Raw genomic sequence first — 21095 nt, forward strand, 5'->3', positions numbered from 1 at the left:
AAGGACAACTGAAGTGGCCAAGACGACACTTCAGTCAGCACTTGACACAGATGTTACCGTGGCACAATCCATCTCCACAGCAATTGTGATGCAACAAGCCCCGTAGCTACATTTATTTGGCTTCCCCAAGAAAATACAGATGACCTTTGTAGGACCTTCCCTTTGAAGGCACCAAATTGTTTGCAGAAAAGATGGGTGCATCTCTCCATATGCTCAAAGACTTCAGGGTTACCCTGCAGTCATTTGTGATTTATACACCTGGACAGAAGAGAAAATACAGTTCTCAGCCCTCAAATCGCATACTATCAATTTCAACGTTTTTATTAGCCACAAAAGAGAGAGTCTAGATTCTCAAAGCACAAAACATCGGGCCCACAATCATCTTCCCAACCATCCATTTCAAAACATCAGTTTTGACAGATTGGTCAGGGTGCCAACAGACCACTCCCTCCAGTGCCAGCTGACACTGACCAGCCCTTTTCATCCCTTTGGATGCTGCGTTGCTCTGTTCCGCAGCACGTGGGGATGGATAACATCCAACAAATGGGTGAGAGAAATCATCCATAGTGGATATCATTCATTTCACCTCCCTCCCCACAACACCCTTCCCGTCCCTCTTCAGGGACTCTTTCACAAGAGTTTATTGCGACAAGAGATAGATCACTTCCTCCATGTAGGAGTCGTAGAATCAGTACCTCAGCAAGTATGAGGCAAAGTTTTACTCTCCTTGCTTTTCAATACCCCAGAAAAAAGGAAGTTGGAGACTCATACAGGAGCTCAGAACACTCAAGTTCATCAAGGCTCAAAAATGCAAGAGGGTCACTCTAGCAGCAGTTATTCCAACTTTGGAACCGGGGGACTGGTTCTTGGCCCTTGATCTTCAGGATGCTTATTTCCATATTTCTAGGGTGACCAGACGTCCCATTTTTAAGTCCTCCTGCAGGTGTCCCTACTTTTTCTTTAAAAAGGGTCCTGTATTTTCTGTCTCCCCCACAATCAGTACTGGCAGGTCCTGCTGCTGGCCAGATCCTTGCTCACCAGCCGCCTGCCCACCAGCGGTAAGTGGTGGGGTCCAGTGGTCGACAATGGGGATGAGTGTGCAAGGCTGATGGTGGGGCAAAGCTGCAGCGCATGAGGCCAGCCTGCTACACTTGCTGATCACTCAGCACAGCCCCCGCTGTGTGCTGGCTTTTGGCCAGGAGGACCCCACCCCCGTTCCGTTTCCAGATGGCACAGGTTGCGAGTTGCTGTGGCTGGTGAGTGCGGGGAGGTGCCAGATGGCGGTTGGTTGTGTCACCTCTGCTACCCACCCATTGGCCCTTTAAGTGGTCCCCCTCTCACTGTCCTCTCCCTACTTTGCCCCTTCACACATACACCCCAAGCACTGCTGCTCCTCCATATCCCCCTTCCAGTGAAGTACTTCCCACTCCCAGCACTGTGCAGAGAACCAGCCCCTGGTCAGAGTGCTCAACTCACCAGCAGCCTCCTTCCTTCCCCCACTGCCTCTGGCTGGGCTGTCACCCCAGGAAAGCCCAAGACTCTCTGGCCTGAGGCGCTGGCCAGGAGGAGCAGAGCGCCCTGCATGTGCCAAAGCCCTGCACAGCGCTGGCACAGGGAAGCCTTTCCACCCCTCAGCTAAGCACTGGAGTGGCGGAGGGGAAGCAATTTCCAGCCTGTTCATGCCCTGACCCTGCAGTCTCCACAGCACCCCCCCCCTCCCCGCCAGGGGTTAGCACCTTCTTTGCCTGCTCTCGCCTGCCTCCCTGCCCTGGGTTCTGCCCCCAGGGAGTGTGGGGCTGCTCTGTCCCCAGGCATCCTCCCCTGCTGAGCTACCTCTCTGGCTGGCTTCTCTGAAGCCCCATGCAGTCAGGTTCTCTGGACCCTGGTGCACAATGCATCCTTGGGGCTTAACCCCTTCCTGCCCATGCTGTAGCTGGAGGACAGGAGGCAGCTGTGTTATGTTGATAGCCAGCAACAGCCTGGAGGTGTTAGCTTCTTTTCAACACTGTGCAGGCAGGAAGGGACAAGCTACTTCTAGCCACAGTCAGGCGGAAGAAGAAGAGATGAGCTCTGCATAGGGACGGACCAGGTCAAGCCTTCCCCCACCTTCAACCCTCCCCATGGCTGGAAGCAGCTCCTTTCCCTCCCGCACAATGGTGAAAGGCTGTTGCTGGCCACATTCTGGTGTGAACCTAGCAGAAATCTGGGAAGGGGGAGCATGTGACCCTGTGTACCCCCTCCCCCCCATGATGCCTCAGGAAGATGCAGCACCAGGTACCAGGAGAGGTGGGTCCGTCCCGAGGGCCCAACCAGGTATGGAAGGTGGGGAGGATTGGTCAGTAAACCCACACACACCCTGTGTCAGAGAGGTGTACGAGAGCGTGTGTGTGTCACCTCTCCACATGTGAACCCTAAAGCCTTAAAGATAAGAAGGTAAATAGATAAGACTCTAACTAGGCAGTATTTCTTTTTAACAGGGGCTCAGTCAATTTGTTGTTAATTTGTATGTTTGTACTGCATAGTTCTAACTGATTGTCATTGAACTTGCTTGAATATAAGTAATTTTACCAGGTGTCTTGTATTCAGCGTAGGGAAATATGGTCACCCTATTTCTCTCAAAGGTCTTCTGAGCCTAGAGGTACAATCCCTCCTAACACTAGAGGAGATCAAATCCAGTCCTACCAGACTTCATTGGAAAATGGTTCTGTTCCTGGTACTTCCTGTTCTGGACCAAATGTCTTTGAATACCTCTGTCCACTGTCAACAGTTCAGAATAATAGTTCTAGCAGAAATAATTCCCTCTTTGGATCCAGAAGATTGGTTTGTTTCACTTGACCTTCAGAATGCTTATTTTTATCTCAGCATGTATGCATTTCTTGCATGGACATTTTCCTATGTTTTGTGGTGTTCAGGGACCACAAACAGTATTGCATTCTATCCTTTGGCCTCTCCACTACCCTGAGGGATTTTACCAATGATCTTTCGCCTGTCACAGCCCATCTTTGCCAGATGGAAATTATAATCTTTACCTATCTGAACAATTGGATCCTAAAAGTCGCTCATTTCTCAAGATAGAGAGAGTAACCAAGCAGCACCGTATCTGTTCCACTCACTGGGCCTCTGTCTCAATGCAGAAAAGTCTACCCTCTCATCCACTCAGCGCATAGACTTCATTGGGGCCATGCTGGACTGCATTACCACCACAGAATGTGTGCTGAGGACAGATTGGCCACAATGTGCAGCCTTGTTTCAGCGATACAGCAGAGCCCTACCATGCACACCAAGAGCTTGCCTGCAACTCCTGGACCGTATGATATCCTGTACATTTGTGACTCTCTTAGAAAGACTACATTCTTGGTGTCTTCAAACCTTGTTGAGCACCAACTACACTCCCGATAAGCGCAGTCTATACAAGCTGATGTCTGTACCCTGGAGAATGCTCAGTTCTTTAAAATGTTGGAAGAATCCATAAAAGGTGTGCATGGGAATCCCTTTATTGCAGAATTCTCCCACAAGGGTCCTCACTTGCAGATGCCTCTCTTATAGACCGGTACACACACTTCCAGAACTTCACAGCTCGGAGCAAATGAACCCCTTAGGAGGCAATCCTCCATATCAACATACTAGAGCTCAGAGTGGTTTGTTACACTTGCTAGCACTTTATACTCCACATTAAGGGTATAAATATAATGCTGGACAACAGAGCAGCGATGTGTTATATCAATCAGCAAGGAGGAGCAGGATCCAAGTCTTTATTCACCAGATCTATAAAACTATGGAACTGGTGAGTATCAGACCACATATGGGTCTCAGCGATGTTGGACTTCCTCCACAGGAATTTCTGCATCAGTCATGAGTGGGAACTGAACAACAAGGTATTCCAAATGTTATGTCTTACCTGGGGCCATCCCAAGATAGATCTCTTTATGACACCATCCAGTGCAAAGTGCAGATGATTCTGCTCAAGGGGAGGGCACGGCCACAACTCAGTGGGGAGCCCTAGTCATTCTTAGCCTCATGTATTTCTATACTCTTATCCCCCATGGCCTTTACTGCTCAAGGTCCTAAACAAATGGAAACAGGAGAAATTAGTAGACATCCTCATAGCACCTTTGTGGCTGGGACAAATGTGGTTTCCCAGAACTAGTTTGCATGTCTCTGCAACTGCCTCTCTATCTTCCTCTGGCAGTGAATCTCCTCATTCAGGAATTGTAATCTATCGCCCTCCTCACCCTCAAGGCACGGCTACTAGATGACTGGTATATAACAAGACTTCTCCCCAGAGGTATGAACAGTACTGCTTAGCAGTAGCAAACCCATGGCAAGGAAAACTTAGCTGCAGAAATGGAAACACTTCCAGGCCTGGTGCAGCCACTAATCTGTATCTCCTCTCAAGTTCTGTCCAACACACATTCTCAGTTACCTGCTTAATTTAAAAACCTCAGGTTTTTCACTGAGCTCCATTATGGTTAACCTAGCTGGCATCACAACTGCCCCCATCCCATCCCCATCAAGGGGATTTCAGTCTTCACTCATCCAACTGCTACAAGATTCATGGCCTGTTCTTACTCTTCCCACATGGGATTTCAGCTTAGTTCTCAGTGTGCTAAGGGGGCCCCATTTGAACTCCTGGAGAACAGTTTCCTCCTTCATTTGTCTGTCAGCCTCACTTCTCATAGCCATCACCTCAGCCAGGAGGATAGAAGAGATTGGAGCCTTGATGGCTGGTCCATCGTATGCAGTGTGCTGTTGTGATAAGGCGACACTATGTTCACACCCTTGCTTCCTACATAAAATTGCTTCAGAATTCCACATTAATCAGAAGATTCCCTTACTGGTGTTTTGTCCAAGCCTCTCCCTTTTCTCTTTAAGAGAAAAAAACACACCTTCATATGATGGATGTAAGAGCTTTCCCCTTTTTATCTCAGCAGACTAAGTCTTTTAGTGCTATCCATCCCAATTGCAGAATTAATGAAAGGACATTCGATGCACGCAAAAAACATCCAAATGGTTTGCGGGATGCATCTTAACCTGTTATAAAGCTTCAGGGGGTTGCTCCCCTCCAAGGGTGATAGCTCTTTCCACCAGGACTCAATCTATCTTTGTAGCCCTACTGAAAATCATACTTCTCTGACATCTACAGGACAGCAGCCTGCTCTTTGATGCGCATGTCTTCCCAGCACTACGCTCTTATGGCTGCTTCCAGAGCTGGCAAGGCTTCCAGTGTATTCTACAGTCCGTACCACACCTGCAGGGACACTATTCGGAGAATTCTAGTTACTGTACAAAGTAAGTAACCTCTTCTACTTCAAGAAGTGTATCCTGATGGGTGTTGCACTAATAACCGTTCTTCCATTCGGCTTTGGAGTCCTTTCACTGGACTTCTATGGTTGAGAAGAAACTGGAGTGGTGGCGGTGTCCCTGTCCCTCCCAAATATACCCTCATACTGGAGCATGAGGCTATCTAGGACACAGGCACAGACCTGTAGATGCTCCTGATGAAAATCTTTGAGCAAGAGTGCTCAGTCACATGCACATACTGACCTGGAGTACCCATAGAACACACATCACCTAAGAACTCCAGTTACTGTACAAAGTAAATAACCTCTCCTTCCTTCTCTTACTGTGCCATATGTACCTTTTGATCAGTGTTCAAGAGAATTTCTGAATCAAAAGATGAGATGACATGAAAGTCACTGAGCATGCTTCTACTAAACCTGCTTCTGTTCCCTGAGGGATATTGTCATATCAACCTGTAGAAAGATGGTGATTAAGACATGTTCAGTAACTCTTGGGACCGATACTATAGGTCCAATGTCTCATTCATTTCAGAATACAAACTTTTTTGATCTCCAAGTCTAGATGGACAGGGAAGATTATTCTACCAGTAAATGAGAAACTTTAAATTTGCCCAAGTTCTTTGTTTTTCCTGGTTTCAACCCATATGGTGGTGGAAGAGAAGGGCTTCCACTACGTCTCTAAGCAACCTATACCAGATCTTTAGTGTGTGCTGCTGTTGAAAGGGAATAAGGATCTAGATCCAGTCATTTATCTACAGTAGACAGTAATTTGGTCCTTTGCACCCCGGCAGGCTTTGTATTTACCCCAGTGAATTTTACTCAGAACAAAAAAACTAAACTGAAAACCTCAAACACATTCTAGCAGATAGGAAAGAATCAACATATCTACATGTTTAACTTGTATCTCTTCTGTGATGCACCAAGATGCTATGACATTGGGTGTGGTGTAAATGCCAATTAGATATAGCTCTTCTCAGATATTAATTACTTAGCTATTACAAATATTTACACCTGCCCTTTAATGAAGTAAATATAATAGATCTATTTTACAGATGGGGAAATTAAAGCAGAAAGACTCTGCCTTGATCAAGTCCGCAGAGGGAGTCGAGATAGCTGCATTATAATCCAGTGTCTGACACTGTCTTCTTCAATGGCCTTGGTCAAGTCACTTAGCAGTACTTTCCTTTGTTTACTGAATCATAGAAATGTAGGGCTGGAAGGGACTGCTGACGCAGGACTTAGTCAATCTACACCATCCTGACAGATGTGTTTTCAGCCAGTTCTTAGAAACCTCCCTTGGAAACCTATTCTTATATTTCTATTCACTATAAGGAAAGTGCTTCACTTTCCTTATAGTGAGAGAGTTTTTTCTAATGTCTATCCCAAATCTCCCCTGTTGTAGATAAATCCAATTGTTACTTGCCCTACCTTCAGTGGACATGGAAAACAATTGGTCACCATAGTCTTTGTAATAACCCTTAATATATTTGAATACTGCTAGCTGCTCTCCCCTTAGTCTTCTTTTGTCAGGACTAAATATGCCAGTCTTCTGTCTAAAACTCTTATCATTTTTGTTATTTTCCAGTTTGTTCACATCTTTCTTAAAGCATGACACTCAGAATTGGACACAGTGCTCCAGTTAAAGCGTCTAGTGCTAAGTAGAGTGGACAGTTATCTTGTGTGTCTTACATATGACACTCTTGTAATCCACCTCAGAATATTAGCTTGGTTGGCAACTATATCACATTGTTGACTCTCATTCAATTTGTGATCCACTATAACCCCCAGATCCTTTTCAGGAGTACTACCATCTAGCCAGTTATTCCTCCATGATGTTGTGCATTTGATTTTTTCTTCCCAAGTATAGTACTATGTACTTTTTTAATATTGAATTTCATCTTGTTGATTTCAGACCAATTTTCTAATTGATCAAGGTTGTTTTGAGTGCTAATCCTGTCCTCTCAAGTGCTTGCAACCCCTCCGAGTGTGATATCATCCTCAGCTTACTCTTCGCTCCATTATCTCCTCATTTATGAAAATATTGAATTGTATCAGACCCAAGACAAATCACTGTGGCACTTTGCTGGATACAGCATCCCAGTTTGACAGTGAACCATTGATAACTGCTCTTTGTGCACAATCTTTTAATCAGTTGTGCACCCTCGATGCTGTCATTTTCTCTAGACCACATTTCCCTAGTTTGCTTATATGAATGCCATCTGGGACTGTCTCAAAAGCCTTGCTGAATTCAAAATATATCATATCTGCTGTTTCCCCCTATCTAGAAGGCCAGTAACCCTGTCAAAGAAGTAAATTAGGTTGGTTGGCATGATTTGTTTTTGACAAATCCATGCTGGCATTTCCTTATAACTCTATTGTCCTCTAGGTTCTTACAAATTTATTGTTTAATAATTTGTTCCAGTATCTTTCCATGTATCAAAGTTTGGCTAACTGGTCTATAATTTCCTGAGTCCTCTATTTTCTCTTTTAAAGACTATGGTCTGCCCTTCTTTAGTCCTCTGGGACTTCACCCATTTACCATGAGTTCTTGAAGATAGGCTTGCAGTGCAGATCATTCAGTTTTACAGTACACCATATTGAATTTTCAGTGCCATTCAGATATTAGTTTTTCAGTAACCCACGTTTTAAACTGTAATTAGAATAATTTTGTCCTAGTGATTGTGTAATTAACTTTTGGCTGTAAGATAGCATTTGTGGCATAGTTTTAACATTTCTGATGAAGCCATAGTGGCCTCTTACTGTTCTTCCTGTGTTTCCTTTGCATCAGAATAGTTTGCAGTTGTGCCTTTAATGTTGTTTCCTTGAGAAACTGCCAGCTCCCCATAATTCCTTTTTCCCTTAGATTTTCTTCCAGTGGGACCTTACTTACCAGTTCAGTTTGCTAGTCTGCTTTTTTGAAGTCCGTTATCTTTATTCTGCTGCTCACTCCTTCTTTTCCTTAGAGTAATGACATCTACCATTTCATGAATACTTTCACCCAAAACTGCCTTCCACCTTCAGATTTGCAAACAATTTCTCCCTGTGAGAATTAAGTGTAAAATGTTTTACCCCCTGGTTAATTCCTCCACTTTCTTGGAAGATTTTTGTTTCAGAATGTATTGGAAATTTTGTTTCATGCTGCTTTTTGTGTGACTGAGCTGCTGTTCCTTGTAGCCAGAAGTCTTGCTGCTTGGTACAGGAGCTGGGTCAGCTGCAGAAATGTCTGGGAGAGAACTTGCAGTGGCCCAACTCTTTGTGTGGAAACTGGCTCTGCTTACCAATAACTGCTATTCTTACAATATATTACCCCTGAAAATCAACACTCCCAACTTCTTTACCCACTTATTAACAATCCTTCTCAGGATTCTTGGAAGTGGTGGTGGAAAGCAGATGGGGCAGCGGGGACTCTTTACAATCCCTGGTCTGACTATTTGGATCAGGCGTTGGCAACCTTTCAGAAGTGGTGTGCCGAGTCTTCATTTATTCACTCTAATTTAAGGTTTCGCGTGCCAGCAATACGTTTTAACATATAACTAAACTATTGTTACATGTAAAGTAAATAAGGTTTTTTAAATGTTTAAGAAGCTTCATTTAAAATTAAAATGCAGAGCCCCCCAGCGTGGTGGCCAGGACCTGGGCAGTGTGAGTGCCACTGAAAATCGGCTCGCGTGCCACCTTTGGCACATGTGCCATAGGTTGCCTACCCCTGCCTATGGAGATGATATTTCTGTAGCTGGCAAGTAATATTCTGCACAGTTACCATCTATAGGATATCTTTTGAACTTTTTTTGCCATCTTCCCAGATTCACCTTAGGCTTTTTTACCTATGACAGAGCAATGAGTGTTTATACTATTTATGTTGCCTTCTTCCATATTACAGTATTTCAAGATTCCTCAGCTATCCCTTCCATCCCCCTAGCCTTTGGACAGTTAAGAAGCAATGCTGACAGATTTCATAAGAGCAATTGAATACTAGAAAGCATGTAAGTGCTTTGAGAGTTAAAAATGCTGCCTCTTTGTTACCCTCTGATTTTGATTTGACTAAACAAGTGCAGGGGCAGGAAAAAAGTGAGAACAAACTTCATTTTAAATTCATTTAATTTCTTAAAATACTTAATTAAAACACAAAGGTGGTTATAAAAAGGTCTCCGCACCCTAATGTATTCTGTAACTTGAAGCTGAATAACTAATAGAACTAAGATCTGAAAACTACAGTTTTCATAAATACACTGTGGAGTACAGCTGTCATGTTTTGATAGTTTGAAATGGATAAACTCATTTTTATGTCAAAACCAGGGATTGGCAGCCTTACAGAAGTGGTGTGTTGAGTCTTCATTTATTCACCTTTAATTTAAGGTTTCACATGCTGGTAATACATTTTAATGTTTTTTAGAAGGTGTCTCTCTATAAGTCTATATATTATATAACTAAACTATTGTTGTATTGTAAAATAAACAAGGTTTTCAAAATGTTTAAGAAACTTCATTTAAAATTAAATTAAAATGGTTGATCTTACGCTGCTGGCTCACTCAGCCCGCTGCTGATCTGCGGTTCCATTCACATAGGCTGGCAGCAGGCTGAGCGGAGCCTATGGCTGGGACCCTGGCTGTAAGGGGGCCGGCAGCCAGAACCCCAGACCAGTAGTGGGCTGAGCAACTCAGCCCGCTGCCACTCAGGGGTTCCATCCGCCGGCTCCTGCCAGCCAGGATCCTGGCTGCCATACCCTCTCAGCCCTCTGCCAGTCTGGGGTCCCGGCCCTGCCCACGTACTGTGGGTACTTACCTTCTCCCTGGTTCTGACCCATTCTCTTCCTCTCTGTCTACACCGAGCTTAGAGTGGGAGTGCACTGAGCACAGGGTGGGGGGTGAAGGGTCTGGCCAGGAGCTAGAATAAGGGAAGGGGCTCAGGGTTGGGGCAGGAGGTCTGGGTGTGGAGCACTTACCTAGGCAGCTCCCATTTGGTGCGAGGGGTGCAGGTGGGAATGTGTGTGTGTGGGGGGCAGATGCAGGAGCTCCTGTTTGGTGCTCAGGGTGGGGGGGCAGATGTGGGGGGTGCAAGAGTCAGGATGTGGGGGGTGCATGGGGTGTGGAGGGGCTGGATATGGGGGGGGGATCCTAGAGTCAGGGCTGGGGTTGTGGCTGGGGTGAAGGAGTTAAGCAGAGGGCTGGGTGTGTGTGAGGGAGGTACAGGGCTCAGGGCAGGAGCCTGGGGGGTGTGCAGGGCTCAGGGCAGAAGGCTGGGTGCGTGTGAGGGGGGATCAGGGCAGAGGACTTGGGGTGTGGGCTGGGGTCATGGGGTTCTCATGGCAGGGGGCAGGAGGGGAAATGCCCCCTTCCAACCGCCCCTTCCCCAAGGCCTTGCCCCCACTTCTCTGCCTCCCCCTGGAGCAGTGAGTACTCTGACTCCACTCCTCCCTCGCAAGGGCCATCAGCTGATCGGCCAGCAAGGAGGGAGGGACGGAGAGGAGGAGGGGCAGGAACCCAGCACACTGCTCGAAGAGGCAGGGGAGACAGCAGGACCGCACTTCTACCCCTTGCCTCTGCAGGACTCTGGCAGGCAGCAGCATGCCATTAAAAATCGGCTCATGTGCTGTCTTTGGCACGCGTGCCATAGGTTGCCAGCCCCAGGTCTATGCTTGTATTACTAGGAATGCAGATCATTCATTTTTACAGTACACCATCTTGACTTTTCAGTGCCAATCAGATATTAGTTTTCTAGTAACCTGCATTTTAAAATGTAATTAGAATAATTTTGTCCTAGTGATGCTGTAATTAACATTTTTGGTTGTAAGATAGCATTTGTGGCACAGTTTTAACATTTCTGTAATATTTCAACCAGAGTAAAAAGTCCTAAGAGAATAACTAAATTATTATTAAGTAATTATTTAATAGTGACATGAATGGTCTGATTTAATGATTATTACAGAGGAGAAAAAATACTGCATACGTCTTTCTTTGCTGGAAATGTAGATTATAATTTCTCCCCAGTCAAAAGAAACTGGGTAGGAACAACAGCAGTTGTTACAGTAGTTTGTGTGGCCATGGGAAACTAATGTTTTAGAGTATTACTGGAGGCCTACACCCTTAGACATAGAAAAGAAAATGGTGATGAAATAGTCTGGGCGCATAATATAGTAAAATCTCATTCCACGGGCAAATTAGTGAGAGAAAAGTAAGGAAGGTATCATTTGATTTATAAAAATCAACAGATTCATAATTTCAGTGGTGTCACCCTCTGCAGTGTGGCGGTGGGAACTCACTGCCCCCCTCCACTCTTGGCTCCTAGCTCCAGGTCCTCCAATTTGGTGGAAATTTTGATAATACGGTGTTGTTGGAAATAGTTCAGGCTAGGGATCGTTTAAAAGCCCTTTCTCCCACAAACAGTGATACCAAACATGACAAGCCAAGTGTGTAGATATATATTTGAGAAAATGTTTAAAAATCAACTTTTAAAAGTTATACTTCAACATAGGGATACATTGCTTACATAAAAACAACACCTACATTGGCTAATCCTGGGGAAATTAGCTTTGACGTGTAGGGCTGAAAACATTTATTTATCAAAGTCATTATCGGTGTCATCTCTGCTAGGGCACCACCGCTAGATACATTGTCACACTGATTTTCATCCGTGCTGCACTCACATCTCCATACAAGGCAGGCTGCTGGCCAATCATTTGCAAGGTGGTTTTGCACACAAGTATTTGGTTAGCTGAAGGATTGATTCTGGAGCAGGTAATATTTCTCACACAACTGGTGTGATCAGTCCATCCTCCAAGACTGATAGAAGAGGGTACTTTTGGATGTGCTAGCTCATCCCAGACCCCCATTTCATTGCTTGATAATTTGCCTTCTCAATAGCAGGTATAAATGCATTCTTTGTCTGTGGCAATTTTTCTCCATTTGTCAGCTTCCTGGAACACTTCCTCTAGTATAACTCTGCAAGTGTTGTAATGTTGGTCTTCATGTGATAAACTTGGCATTTGGACTCCTCTAGTGCATGACTTCATCAGCGACCCTCTCAGCCATTCACGGCTTCTCCAGATTGAGGGACAGAGTCTTCAAAGACTGAATCAAATTGGTCTTTCCATCCAATCTTCCAGTAGTATCACATCTTGAAAAGGTTTGGTAACCTGGCAGTGCGGTGGCTTTTAATGATCTGAGTGATAGGACCGCATCTCAGAGATATATGGTGAGTCTGTTATCCAACTGCAAGCATAAAAACAATCTTGTGGAAATCTTGGGTACAGTCTCACCGAGAGCACTAGAACATCTGTCTATGCAAAAATCCAGAGTTCAGTAGCATCTCTCTGTGGCATTAATTGCATTGGCATGCAAGATAATTTTAGTGTCCGCTTCCTCATGAGTACTACAAAGAAACTCCATTGAACAGTGCAAGGCAGCAGCTTCATTACTCCATGCAATGACAGAATTTTTCAGGCAATCCCTTGTATGTTGAAGCATTTTTCCTGCAAGGTATATGGTTAACTTGTCCTTTGTGCAAGTATGAGACAAGTATGGAGATATTTGTGAAGTTAGTTATTTTGGTTTGAACAGGGACAATGCCACTGAGTCTCTTCTCTCTGGTAATATTTTTAATCAATTCCATTGCATATGTGTCAAACACAAGATGGAATTAGTCATATATTCAGTATTTTCTCTGTAGCCTCATCATGAAGGGTTCAGCCATATCTCAGCATCTTTAGCTAGCTCATCACTAAAGACTGCTTCTGTCATTATATTAATGAGTTTCAGTCCATCACACGCGAATAGGTTGCCAGTACGAGTAAACCCCTTCTTAGCATTCAACAGCACCTAATGAGCCTAGATGGTACTTGGTTACTTCTGGGGAAGTCATCCTAGACATGCTTAATGTTTCCATTTGAAATTTGATGGAGTTCTGAGGTTGTCAGGAAAAACCTGGAAAGAACACTTAGGTGCTGTTATGCCCCCCAATGAATTTCCTTGCTCTGTTTTCATGTTCTAGGGCTTTTTCCAAGCCAACTGCACAGAAGGGAGCTTTTAACAATCCAGTTTCCTTTTTGAAATTCCTCCCATATGTCAAGGTCAGACTTTTCTACACCTCTTGTTTTAGTGAGGTACCAGGCTGTCATTGCAGCATAGTTGGTTAAATTGACAGCAAAAATAGTACTTCAGAAAGTGTTCTAGTGCTGTAAAGTGCAAATTCCAATTAGCAGTCCTGACTGATCAAATAAAGAACAGCAAAGACTCAACCATCTTAATGTATCACTGCACCATCACTGATTCATCTTCATCGAATTTCATTCTGGAGCACCTCAAAGCAATCCCTGCCTTGTAATCTTGATAGTGTGGAAGTTTAATCCCATCATAAGTCATCTTATTTGTGTGTGTCAATGTGCTACTGTAATATTTTCTTAAACATTTGATTGAAATTCAAGGCTTTTTTGGTCTTATTAGACTCTAACAGGAAATTTTCATTAATCTGTTTTTGATTTATAAAAACATTGTCCAGAACTTGAGAGATCTGAACAAATATGGACACAGAACTTAACTAAGAGCTCGGAAAAATTTAGCCAGCAAACAAAGTTAATAATTGTAAAATGGAACACTGTGTGCAGTTGTTAAGGACTTGACTTAACTAGGAAAAAGGTGTTTTAGAATGTAACTGGCACATTCTCATTCTAAAACTAATATGGACAAGACGAGTTGTACTTAAGCATGTGTAAAACATCAGCTATTACTATAGATTTAGCACATGCTAGCCAACATGTTCTAAAAACCACCTTTTTATCTTAGTCAAGACTTTTTACAACAGCATCCTTAGGCAAGTGAACTCACAAAAAGCTTTAATTAGACAAAGCAAATTTGCACATATTTTGTTACTTTATAGTACTCCTGCATCTTTTTTCTTCAGTTTAACCTTTCCCTTGTTTTCTCTATTGCAGACAGTTGCAAGAACAGCAACGGCAGAAGGAGCTTGAACGGGAGAGACTGGATCGTGAGAGAATGGAACGGGAGAGGCTGGAGAGAGAGAGACTAGAAAGGGAAAGACTTGAGAGAGAGCGACTAGAACAGGAACAGATGGAGAGAGAGCGGCAAGAAAGGGAACGACAGGAACGCCTAGAAAGGGAGAGGCAAGAAAGGGAGAGGCAAGATCGAGAGAGACTTGAACGACTTGAACGGGAAAGACAAGAAAGAGAACGTCAGGAACAATTAGAAAGGGAACAACTGGAGTGGGAGAGAGAGAGAAGAATTTCAAATGCTGGTAAGAATTTCAAAACTGAATGTATTCAAGTACTGGCTTGATTGTTTGTGTTTAGTCAATGGAGTGGGACAGGGCAGAGTTGACAGTAAGTATTTATGTGAAGGCAAAACCTGTTTCTCAGTCACATATCTTGATTTTTCTGGGATTAACTTCTTTTTTTTAACTATTATAATTCTGGATGCCTGACCTCAGGAGAACATCCTTTTCTCTAGAATTGTCGTAATTTCCAATAACTGAAATAAAACGTTATAAATGGTGCTTATTGTTTACTGTATTTTGTAATTGCACAAAAGGTTTTTGAGTTTGTTGGCACCCGAAGACATGACCATTTAATACTTTCTAGTCTACTTTAATCAATTAAGCAAGATCATATACATTCTTATGTATTCTGATAATGACACCATTGGCTTAAGAGAATCTGTACACTCCAGAGGTGTGTGCATACATAAGCCAGATTGGTAACATTACAAGGCAGATATCACACCAAGAGTCTTATTTCTTGTTTATCAATTGATATGGTTTATATTAAGATATCAGTTTTTGATGTACCAGTAGATATAACCTGTAGTAAACTATCTGCAGCAAGTTAGGATCCAAAGATAAACCAGGAGCTAACTTCGCTTTCTGAATTTTGTAATGTAATGATACATGTAGTTAAGCATTTCTTAATTACTTAACTTAATGCATGTGAGAAATCAACTGCTGGTGAAACTAAACCATCTAATGTAAAACAAATTGCTTGAGAAGAAAGTATTGATTTCTTTGTGTTACACTTTGAATATTTTTACTCTTATATGGAGTGATCTCCCTATTCTGGGGAGGGGAAGAATCACGTTTGCTTACTGCCTATTTATTAGTTTTATTGGTTAAATTAGAATGAATGTTAAGATCACTACACTTGCGTTGCAACTAATCAAAGATAAAGCTGATATGGAAGGACCAATTAATAAATCATGTTGCCTAATCTATTTCACTAATGGAATTTGAGAACTTATGCCATATTTCTTTAGATTTCCAGAATGTGCTTGTAAATTCAAATGTTGGCACAAAAATAGTTGGTGAAATTAAAAAGTAGATTTTTATAGTATATAAAAACTTTCCTAGCAGTATTTTCACTTGTGCCTAATCCTCTGGTACTAACTATTGTCTACATTTATACATTTTGTTTGAATGCTGATTTTGTTGCTTCATTAGCTCCCTTTTTCTCTCTCTCCTTTTTTATCCTGCCTTTGCTGCTGCTTTCCATCTTCTGTCCAGCTTCATCTTTCGACAACTCTCTGTATAGCACACCACTTCCTGAATACTCCAGTTGCCAGCCTCCTTCAGCACCTCCTCCATCATATGCAAAAGCAATATCAGCACCAGGGTCAGATTCCACTCCGGATTATGCTGTAGTGACTACTGCACCACCAACTTCCACTCCCCCTACACCGCCACTAAGGCATTCCGCATCACGTTTTGCTACATCTTTAGGCTCTGCCTTCCACCCTGTTCTTCCCCATTATGCTACAGTTCCTCGTCCTCTGAACAAAAATTCTCGACCACCTTCTCCTGTGAATGCCCCAACTTCTTTGCCTCCAAATACAAAGTCCATTGTGTGGTCTGCTCCCAGTTTTGCACCTCTTCCCCCATCTCCTCCAGTAATGATCAGCAGCCCACCAGGCAAAGCTACTGGTCCAAGACCTGTCCTGCCAATTTCTGCTTCTAGTTCTGTGTCCCAAATGCCCCAGTCTCCTACTCCTCCCAATGGGCTTCCTGAGTCTGTAACTTACCTAGTTCCGTCACCTTCTACCTCGGGTCCAACGCCGCCACCACCTCCTCCGCCACCACTGCCTTCCTTTCCACCTATCTCACTCTCTGGACCTCCAACTTCGCCTTCTCCTAGCTCCCCTAATGCCTCAACTCCCTCATCCAAGCCTAGTGTTCTCCCTTCTCCCTCTGCAGCTACCCCTGCCTCTGTTGAGAACTCTCTAAACTCTGTGCTGGGAGATTCCTCTGCTTCTGAGCCAGTCTTGCAGGCAGCCTCTCAGCTGATTGAACCTCCGATTCAGCAGGGTAAGGCTTTCTGTTATTGCTACTAATTAACTAATCAGGAATGCACCCAAAACCAGTTTGCATCAAAACCCGTAATTGTCTTAAATTAATAAAATAATTTTGAAATTGCAGTGATCTTAATACTGCAACAAAATACAGTTTTTGAAGGGATGATAGGGGATATTATAAAGCTCTGAAGAGAAGAGTTGGGATAATATGCTCTGTGAAAGATATAAAATACATATCTAGAATTGTTGGATCTTATTTTTCAAGAACCACTTGAGTTGTGATTATTTGATGAATTCTGCATCATTAGTTTATTTAGAATTCCCTAAAACTAGGTAGTAGTAGTAAATTCCTAATTGCAGTGTGAACCAAGGGAGCATATGATGGAGCTTTGAATGTGTGAGTTGGTCTTAGTGAAAAGTAATCTGAACCATTTATTGATACTTATGAGGTAGTCCAAGTATTAGCTATGAGTATGTAATTAGTACAAGATATATCTGGGTTGTGTGAATTTGTGAATACACACACTCATGTGCTAGACCAGATCTATACATAGAGCAGGGGTGGGCAAACTTTTTGGCCCGAGGGCCACATCTAGGTATGGAAATTGCATGGCAGGCCATGAATGCTCACGAAATTGGGGGTTGGGAGGGGGTTAGGGCTCCAGGTGGGGCTACGGGCTCTGGGGTTGGGCCAGAAATGAGGAGCTCAGGGTGTGATAGGGGGCTTTGGGTTGGGGCGGGGTGTAGTGGTGTGTGGAGGGGTGCAGGCTCTGAAGTGGGGCTGGGGATGAGGAGTTTAAGGTGCAGGAGGGTGCTCTGGGCTGGGACCGTGGGGTTCAGAGGGTGGGATGGGATCAGGGCTGGGGCAGGGAGTAGGCCGCAGGAGGGGGTCAGGGGTGCAGGCTCTGGATGGTGCTTACCTCAAACAGCTCCCAGAAGCAGCAGCATGACCTCCCTCTGACTCCTACGCAGATGCATAGCCAGGCGGCTCTTTCCGCTGCCCCATCCACAGGCGCCAACCCTGCAGCTCCCATTGGCAGTGTTTCCCAGCCAATGAGAGCTGCGGAGGCAGTGTTTTGGGGGCAGGGGCAGCATGTGAAGTCCCTCTGCTGCCCCTACATATAAGAGCCGAATGAGGGACATGCTGCTGCTTCCAGGAGCTGCGCAGAGTCACGGCAGACGCAGAGCGTGGCAACCCCCCGACCCTGCTCTGAAGGGCCGAATGTGGCCCCTGGGCCATAGTTTGCCCGTCCCTGACATAGTCACACCAGTGTAGCTACAATTAGTTCTAAATTCTAGTTACAGTGATGCAAAATCTTGTGCATGCTCTTAATTTGATATAAACCTAGTTTAAAATAATTCAAGTCAACAATCAATAGGTTTTAAGTTGACATAAACAAGGATTTAAAAGATTTGAGTATCCATGCGTATGTTTGCACCAGTTAAACTAAATACTAATTCAAGCTAAAGCGGTGCAACTTTTACGTGAAGTCAAGCTCTTAAATTTATTAAGTTGGATGATGATGTTCCACTTCAAATTTATTAAGGCTTTTTATAATAATCAGAAAAAGTTTAAAAAAAAAAAGTTACAGGTTCATATATAGTTGCCTGTTTGTGCTCATGGAATAAACTCTTTTGCGTTTGTAGTAATACTTAAACAATGCTCTTCCTCAAAACATACTGCATATCATTCTGAACTTAGAAAATTAAAGGAGTTGTATGAAATGTATTTTTTTCACAAAATGAAAAACAATTGCTTTCCCTATAAATTTTATTTTACAAGAATAACAATTCTCTAACTCACTAATGTATTTTATATTTAATAATTAGAGTTGAGTTCTGAAATATTTACAGATAAGATGTATTTATGTAAGTCTAGAAATCAAGTTTTAGAACTTTCAGTTTAACAATAACTTTTAAAAGGTTTGTTTAAATGTTTGGGTGGAGTGGGAGCACCTGCTTGCAAAGAACATTCCATTTTAGGTTTGCATTTGAGCCAAGACTCATTCTGAGTTATCAGGTGAAAGAGTGTTTGTTTTTTTCCTCTCATAATTTTTAGTGCTTGTGTTGTTCCTTATCGGTTTTCTTCTAAAATTCTTCCCACTTTTCTGTTTATATAGCAGTTCTTTTGTTATAGTGAAATGACTGAATAGTGTCATTGTGTTGCATGTCTAAGGATTCTCTTGGCTAACCTCTTCTCTTCTACAGCATTATGTACAATATAATGCTCGTTAATGTATTTGTATTTTTAAAAACTTGTTTTCCCCCAAGGTGGGTTATTTTTCCTGTGTTTTAACAAGACACAATATTTTTCTAGTTAATTTAGGAAGACTTTTTTTTTTTCTTAGTATGTACTAAGAAGAAAAGCCCTTATTTCAATGGAAATAAAATCCAACTAGTCTTAATTCTTAATGTTGTTTTTTCATTTCAAATAGGTGTCATCCAAGGACCACCTGCGCCTCCACCCCCACCTCCACTACCACCTGGCCCAGCCCAGTCTTCAGCAGCAATCCCACCTCCCCCAGGTCCGCCACCACCACTTCCACCCTCAGGGCCACCGCCACCACCGCCTCTTCCTAGCCAAGTTATTCCTCCTGTTCCTCCTCCACCTCCTGCCCCTCCTCTCCCTACCTCTGGATTTTCTATGGGATCTATGTCTGAAGACTGTCGCCCTTTAACTGGACTAGCAGCTGCACTCGCTGGAGCCAAACTTAGGAAAGTGTCACGGGTAAATGTAAATCTGGATTTGTCTATGACTTACACTTCTAAATTCTATGAGGGTAACTTTGGAATAATTTCTACTAACATATTAATAACTTGAGTAGCAGGAATAGGTCTACCCAAAGATCAATTTGACTAATTAAAGCAGAGTTCTTAGATGTATTCATTGAATCTGTATTTTATGCTCAGGTGATTTTTGTAGTATGTTACATTAGTGTTTTTCTGCCTGAATGTAAAATCATGATTTTTAATAAATAGTTCTCAAATATACTATTATTTTTGTGTACTATCATAGAGTGAAGAGTCCTCTAGTTCAAGTGGAGGAGCTTCATCTAAAATAGACAGTGTTCGTGGAAATGGACCACTTCCTTTGGGAGGCAGTGGATTAATGGAAGAAATGAGCGCTCTGCTAGCCAGGAGGTAAACAAATAATTGTATTCTTATACATCTGTAGATAGTATGATAGTTTCACAGTAATCTTAAAGGGATACTGTGAACTTAAAAATCATACCTCTGTCATAGAATGTACCTACTGTTGTAATCTACAACTGAAAAATTACAGAAATATTTTTCCTTTGTGTGTTTCTTAGCACTTTGCGTACAGTCAATTTTATTTTCACTCGTGAATAGTCAAGTGGCTAGTTCCCTCTGCCTGTCTCTTTTGCTCAGCAGGGTGGGAGCAAAAACCAACATTTTAAATAGGAAAATGTGATTGCAAAACCATTGGTGTTGGCTGGAAGACTCAGTGGAAAGTGTATACTTGAAACTGCTTTTTACTGTTTTAAGTTGATCTAGATTTCAAGTCGTGTATGCCTTTAACATTACTAAACAAATATTTTCCATTTTGTAGCTATAACTTTGATAAGTTTAGCCATCTCCCTTTCATTCTTAACTCACGTTTCTGTCTTTTAGGAGAAGAATTGCTGAAAAGGGATCAACAGAACCAGAGCAGAAAGAGGATAAAATTGTAAATTGATTATTATTTTGCTGGCTTTGAATTTTTAATACCAGGCTATACAAGAAAGTTATTCTAGTGGTTCAAATTACAAATCATTTACAGCTTGTCTTAATGGAAAAATAAAACCTCTATTTTTTTTCAAAGGTTACAAGTTCAATGGGGTTGTCTTAAACATTCAGTTTAGTTCTTACAAATTTCTTCTGTACTTTCTAGTGAGATTTTATGTGAACAGAGCTCATTAACTTCCTGAAAAAGATTTAGCTATAAATATGTAAACAATTCCATTAAACAATTTTACATCAATCTGACTAGATTTTCAGGATTCTAAAGCTTTTTCTCCTCATTTTAATCAGGAAGAATCAGAGCCTTCAACTTCCAAGCCTCCTTCAACAAGCACACCTGGTAAGTAGTATAAATCTGTGAAGTGCACTTAACTTTTCAGAATTCCCTTTCAGTGTTAGTGCTGAAGTTTTATATAAAAACTGTTTTGTTATGGTATCAGAATTCATGATCCTGAGTGTGTTGTCATGAAAATGAAATAACATAAGTATCTTAGTATGATCAGTAGTTAAAAAATAAGTCTTGTTTTTATTCATTGGTAATAATTTGTCTAAAGCTCAAATTATCCCCATTTATGGTTAATCTTTACTATTTTCTCTTATGTTACTGTGCACAAATCCACTGATAGCCTTAATATAAATAGTACACACTCTTTGAACAAAGTTGAGGTGAACAAAGTCAAGTGGTTTTTAAATAGGTTTGTTGTCTGGCATTTAACATACACAGCTAAATGTAAAACTTCACATGAAATGTACAGCTGCAAACACT

General features: G+C 42.5%; 1 protein-coding gene across 11 annotated transcripts in view; it reads left to right on the forward strand.

The window, feature by feature from the left end:
* The window catches only part of ENAH (ENAH actin regulator), a 182279-nt gene that overhangs the window by 137847 nt on the left and 23337 nt on the right, over positions 1-21095 (forward strand). For 4 of the 11 annotated variants that reach the window (XM_030557407.1, XM_030557408.1, XM_030557409.1 and 1 more), the window contains 6 exons: positions 14227-14546; positions 15804-16601; positions 19024-19316; positions 19605-19729; positions 20222-20276; positions 20621-20669. In XM_030557407.1, coding sequence (XP_030413267.1) covers positions 14227-14546; positions 15804-16601; positions 19024-19316; positions 19605-19729; positions 20222-20276; positions 20621-20669 — 1640 coding nt within the window. Of the gene's footprint in view, positions 1-2430; positions 2434-14226; positions 14547-15803; positions 16602-19023; positions 19317-19604; positions 19730-20221; positions 20277-20620; positions 20670-21095 lie in introns of all 11 variants that reach the window. The other 7 variants (XM_030557413.1, XM_030557414.1, XM_030557415.1 and 4 more) reach the window with 3 other exon arrangements.

The sequence above is a fragment of the Gopherus evgoodei genome, chromosome 3 (assembly GCF_007399415.2).
Source record: "Gopherus evgoodei ecotype Sinaloan lineage chromosome 3, rGopEvg1_v1.p, whole genome shotgun sequence".
Classification (NCBI taxonomy): Eukaryota; Metazoa; Chordata; order Testudines; family Testudinidae; genus Gopherus; species Gopherus evgoodei.